At 35.0% G+C, this 6,615-nt stretch overlaps 1 protein-coding gene across 1 annotated transcript in view; it reads left to right on the forward strand.

Annotated features, from left to right (window-relative positions):
* Positions 1 to 241: 241 nt before the first annotated feature.
* LOC111086750 overlaps positions 242 to 6,615 on the forward strand; it is a gene marked incomplete at its 3' end in the record, with an annotated part of 34,668 nt that continues 28,294 nt past the window's right edge. Inside the window, exon 1 of the mRNA XM_022390855.1 lies at positions 242 to 563. Within this exon, the coding sequence (XP_022246563.1) occupies positions 351 to 563 (213 nt within the window). The remainder of the gene's footprint in view (positions 564 to 6,615) is intronic.

Raw genomic sequence — 6,615 nt, forward strand, 5'->3', positions numbered from 1 at the left:
CGAATTACACCATTCTAGTTTTATCCCATTGCCAGTAATAGCAGTTTTTTCTTTTTCATATTTTCGAACTAAATTAGAAGTTATGATTGGACGAACCGTCTATTCGACAACGTCACGCTTACGTCATCGTAAAGGCATTGGTATATACCACGTGCTGAGGCGTCGGTAAGGTAAATCCATGCGTGTAGATCATTCATCGGCAGTAATTACGTTTTGTTGTAACGAGGAACAATAGAACTATATTTTCATCAGGCAGCTGTATTTTTCAAAGTTTTCACAAGTGTATTTGTTATTAAGAACAATCAACAGCTAGTTACTAGCTTTTCATAGTAGTTATTTAACCTCAAAGAATGCGCTCTTTCTATCTACTTTTGTTTATTCCGACGATTCTGGGCACAACTAACAGCCCAGCCTATGAACTGGAGAAGGTTGTTCCGCTGCTAACCGGCCAGACAAATTCCACAGACACCCCGCTTACGAACAGCATAAGTGCTGTACTAGAGACATTACTTACTCGTATTCGGTGTGTCCAAGAAGGCCTAACTCCTTTGGCATGTGTCAAGGTATGAGAACTATTTTCCGGTCGTCTTCATAATGTTGTGTTGAGGTTAAATTATTGTTACTAGCTTTACTGGTAAAACAGATCATCAGATGATACTGTCAAACATACTATTTCAATCCATAAAATCGAATGTAATGGCATTAAATGCTAATGTTGAGGAGTTGATTTTCTTATCATACAACTTAAAATTTCTTGTATTTCTTTAGATTCTTTAACGTCCTCTTGCACACCTTGACCCTAAGTTGTTGATTTATTAATTTATTGAACCTTGGTCATTCTCGTTCTTCATAAGCTGATTAACTCACCATGGCAGCGAGCTCACGAGATCTTAGCCTTTGGTCACCAAATACTCCCAACAAAGTTTTAGTTAGATTTATAGAACTATGTTTAATATTTTATCGTAAAGTTGTGAACATGAAACTGATGTTTTTTTCTGTACTTTTTTTTTTCTATGTTATTATATTTTAAACAATCGCTCATACATATGAGTAGCTATAATTATTTCAGGAATTTATCTTGCCCTCTGGTGATGAAAAGAATTAGCAAGAATTCCGTCTAAAGAAGTAACTTTGTATTATTTCTAAAATTTCCAGTATTAACTTCCTTACGAAACTGGCAAAGCCCCTGAGGCAGTGTGCAGAGTACACGTAATCCACCTTTTCTCAGATCTAGAGCGCTTGTAAACTTGCTGAGGTTGAGCTGTTAGGTAACTGTAGCGTTACACATGTAAGGTGCCAGTTAAAGAACTAGATATTTGATTTGTGTTGAAACGATTAGGAGCACTTAAAAATGAAAGTTATGAAACGTCATCACTTTTCAGTAGTAATTTTCGTTCAAACTCGACAAAATACTTTATTAGAATTAGACAAAAAAACAAACAAAAACAAACTATTCTTGTATATCTTAGTGATACCTTTTAATCTTCACTGATTAATATAGTATGACTTAAAAGAAAAAAAGCAACAACTAAAACATTTCCTGAAAATACGAACGTGAGAATCAACAACATTCGCAACTTCTTGCTCGAAATTACCTTAACTAGGTTTTATAAATCAGCACAAACTCGCAGCCTTTATATACATATAACATATCTAGAAAATTTCAGTCAATTAATTATTCACGTGTTGTCTTAACCTTTATTTTACCGGCTATTGATTACATTGTCAAATTTTGATTGTTCTTACACTTAAGTGTACAATTATCATAATTAAAGCACAGCTATAATCTCAGACCTGTGGCACTTTCGGTTTCAGAGTTACAACATGTTCCATTTAAGGAACATTGGAAGTCTAGTGTTAAGATACTGAAAATAAAACCTCATAACTTTCTAAATCAAAATTTATTGAATGATACATATGTTCAACTTATGTTTCTCTACGATGCTTTTCATTCTACTAAAGTTTACAATATATACAAGAAACACTCTAAACCGTGTGTTCTGTATCGGCACTGAACTTAGGGCTAGTGGTGGATCTCGAAACATTGCTTGTCCCTTTCAGCATGAAACCAAATATTACACTTTTTGCACATATTTTTTGGTATGGATAAGAACCATCATTACCAAAAAAATAAAAAAAAGGCTTCAATTGTTACATCAAAACCAAATTGGTTTTCCTCTAACGAGCATTTTGGCACTATGGCAGTCAAAGTATGCTACCATAGTCTTATCCACACTGAGCAACTTATGGAACACACCACATTGTACAAAACTGTCATTTAACATATGGAGAAATCCTGCTCATCTTCTCTCCTTGAACAAGATTCTGGTTATCAGTAAAATGCATGCATTTCTTGATTTCAAGAAATCTGTTTTTACTCATTGTGTTTTACACAATCGGCACGCCCAAATCAGACTGAGTTGACCGATAATGATGATCTTCAGGCACTCTGTGGTAGCCTGATAGCAGTAGAACACCTAGAAAGTTGCGAACATCTCTTTGTGAAACATGAAAGTTCAGGTTGTTTTTTGTCAGGGTTAGCATACAAATTTGTTTGTTCAGTGATAAGGTCCAACATTTCCATAAAAAAGATCCAAATTCATGACCTATAAATCAGATTTTTGAAATTGTTGTTGTTTTCTCCTTTATTTATGATCATAAACAGTTCACAAAAATTATACCCGTTAACATTCGTAGGTTTATTACACGAATGGTCGGCTGATGGGTGAGCGCCACTTTTATACCTTTCGGTATACCAGTGGCGCCACCCTTTCAATGTTCCATTTGTGGAACATTGAAATTTTCCTCAAATTTTCTACGACTAAATATTGAAAAACAAAACCATAAATGTTGCAGGAGCATACTAGCATATGTTAGCCAAATTGTAGTGTTCAGTAAAATTAATTTGAGCTCTTATCATTTCTCCATGGCACATATTGCGTGTGGGTGAAAACTGTTTTTTTGTACTTTTTGTGTATTTATCAAGCTTTTAATACTTGAATAATTTTGTTCATTTCTCTCGTATAGATGAGGACACGTGTTATCAATACATAGAAAGCACAAGTAGTGCTGGAATTAAATTTGCAGCTCATTTTCTAGGCTTTTTAAATAGTGTTCCATATAAGGAACATTGGCAGGAAAAAGGTTAATCTTATGAATTATAGGAAAGCAGAACTCTTAAATGAAGCACCTCAGTTACTTCGCAAAGCTTTCAGAACAATGAACATTTGTTTTCTAGCTGAATAATGAGAAGCTGAAATTTTTCCAAAGCATTTACATCCTTATTTCTTCTTAATATTCTATGCCTGGATTAATTTATAGAATAGCTTCAATTTACAGATCGGTGATTAAAACCTAAATGTCATCAGATGAGGGTGCATCACTAGTTACTCCTTAATTAATATATTTGTTTAAAAGTCTTGGTGCCTATGTGATAGAGAGTTGGTACCCAAGTTAAGCTCTTCATTAGGTAGTCAATAACTAAAAACACAATACTGGAAACTTTATAAATTGTACTACATCATTTTTTAATACAAACATTTTGTGCTGGATTAATCCCAGTATTAAAAGTAACAACTACGTCGCCTGACAACATGGATACACTTCTCTGGTATGATTTTTCCAAATAACCTCTTTGTTATGTCAGTAGAAGTTTTTTATTTAATTTTTACTTTTCGTCCGGGAGTATTCCATTTCAGATGTCAGGTCAAATGACCATTCTTCTGGTATATAACTGACCCAGTTAAGAAAAGCGTTCTTGTCTCCTTCGTGGTTGACCTATGTGAGACGTGTTCGTTACAAATTGTGATTCGTTTCAAATCATTAGCGAGATACTGCCTGGGTTGGTTTCACTGATACTGGTCGCAGGCTATGATAATACATTAAAATGTTGTTGCTAAATTACTCTGTCAATAGGTTTTAATACTTTTGCTAGAAATAAACTAATTGCGTAGGCGAGGAAATAAAATGCAAACTAGAATATAAAGTAATGGTGATGGGCTGTTGCCCAAAACGTTGTTTTCGTGTTTTATTAATAAAATTGTTTTAACTTGGCGAGTTTTTCATCACTACTATATATATTCTATTTTGCATTTTAATACATTTGCTTCATCCTTGTGCATTTTTTAGGTTTAACATTGTTCACTAGAAGGCTTTTTGGCTACAATATTTTGGTCCTGCTACAAGACTGTGCGACTCTTCACTTTAAAATTTTACCAGAAGGCTGTATGATTAAGTTACATTACTTATGCTACAAGTCCGTGTAACTTTAGGTTTCAACGTTGTTAGTAGAAAGATGTATGATTAAGTTACATTACTTATGCTACAAGTCCGTGTAAATTTAGGTTTCAACGCTGTTAATAGAAAGATGTATGATTAAATTACATTCCTTCTGCTACAAGTCCGTGTAACTTTAGGTTTCAACGTTGTGACTAGAAAGATGTATGATTAAGTTACATTACTTCTGCTACAAGTCCGTGTAACTTTAGGTTTCAACGCTGTTAGTAGAAAGATGTATGATTAAGTAACATTACTTATGCTACAAGTCCGTGTAACTTTAGGTTTCAACACTGTTAATAGAAAGATGTATGATTAAGTTACATTACTTCTGCTACAAGTCTGTGTAACTTTAGGTTTCAACGTTGTGACTAGAAAGATGTATGATTAAGTTACATTACTTTTGCTACAAATCCGTGTAACTTTAGGTTTCAACGTTGTTACTAGAAAGATGTATGGTTAAGTTATAATAATTCTGCAACAAGCCCGTGTAACTTTAGTTTTCAACGTTGTTAGTAGAAAGATGTATGATTAAGTTACATTACTTCTGCTACAAGTCCGTGTAACTTTAGGTTTCAACATTGTTTATTGGAAAGCTGTATGGCTAAATACTGATGTACTTCTGCAGGGTGCCGGAAAGTGTTCTGTTTCAAGAGTAAAGAGTAACAAATATGATTATTTTTTCCTTTTGAAGTTCATATGTCATGCTGTGTTGTAGCCTACAAAGTGAATAATTATTCTCGTGATTCATGGCATACGCACGTTTTACTGACATTACGACAGGACAAATGGCAACATTAAGCGTCCCTTATGTGATTTTTAGTGTCCTACTGACTGACTGATAGACAACATACTACTGTAAAGTGGTGCAAATAGTTAAAACAGCTGACAATTCCAGGCGGCCTTCGGACGCCTATCGGGGAAATTAAATCCGTTTCTTGTTTCTAGAGAACCAGGTGGTATAGTTTTAGTATTATTGATTGCTAAAAATTGCGTGGTTAAGTTTCATTATTCTGTTACCCAATTTGACACAAATAGGGTTAACTAAATTTGCTGTTTTCTAGCATTTAAATTGGTAAAAGAGGAACTTTTTCTTTACCCTTTGACAACTAAAAAATCTAGATAGGAATGAAAGTATTGGTGGGAATTAACGTTGAAACAACACTGTCCTCTGTGTAGATTTCCATAAGAATGATACATTATACAACAGGAATAGCAAATAATATAATTCCAAATAAATGTCGCTTCCAACAGGCTGTGCTTAGTCTTGTATCGCACAGTTCTCAGTTCAAGTTCATTCCACCATAAGCGTGTTTATACAACAGTCAAGTCAAACCCTAGCGCTTTCGACATGGCTTCAGCCATACAGTCTTCAGTGAACAATGTTAAATCTGCAACGATACCATCTTATATGAACAATTTTAAAACCTAAAGTTGAAGGAAACTGTAGCTATACCTTCTTCTCGTGAACCAAGTCTGTTCATAAGCCATTAGCGTACTGACTTAGCCTTGTACTTACTAATATAAACTGTTTCGAACGTTACACCCGGAGATGAATCGTAACTCCTTATTTCGTAAGTATATTGTTACGACTCCGTTTCGTTAATTGATTTTCCGTAACTTCGTTCCGACGAAACTTAAGCGACACAAGTTCTTTCTTAATAAAAACTGGTTTATTCTTTCCGAATATAACTTTACCGATACACTCAACTTCAACAATCGCGCTAAACAAACGCTGTAACGTCTCTCGTGCTCTCTGACTGCAGTTCAATTACTCACTATCTATACACACATTACCTTCCCCTCTTTTATATGCCAGCCTACCCTATATCTAGTAATTACTAGAGCATTCGCCAAATTACAGGATAGTTCTAGAAACGTGGCGTCACGGTGGTCATGTGACTTGCTGACGCAACACTGCCCCCTCCTTAATATTGTTCGTCCCGAACAATAACCACATATGATAAACCAATAACAATAACTTAATTAAAATGTACAGAATTACAAACACAAAATTACAATTCAACAAAGTCTCTTAATTTTACGGGACGTGTCTTCTTCCGTACTGGTCTCCGTCTCTAAACAAACGCTGTAACGTCTCTCGTGCTCTCTGACTGCAGTTCAATTACTCACTGTCATACACACATTACATTCCCCTCTTTTATATACCAGCCTACCCTATCTAGCAAATACTAGAGCATTCGCCAAGATACGGGATAGTTCTAGAAACAAGAGGGCGTGAGAATTATCACGTGATCTCGATGACGCAACAAAACAAACAGTCTACAGCACAGACATTCGCACAAGCATTAAAAACCCACACCAGAACGGAAACAACTG

The sequence above is a fragment of the Limulus polyphemus genome, unplaced genomic scaffold (genome assembly GCF_000517525.1).
Source record: "Limulus polyphemus unplaced genomic scaffold, Limulus_polyphemus-2.1.2 Scaffold1391, whole genome shotgun sequence".
Lineage (NCBI taxonomy): Eukaryota > Metazoa > Arthropoda > Merostomata > Xiphosura > Limulidae > Limulus > Limulus polyphemus.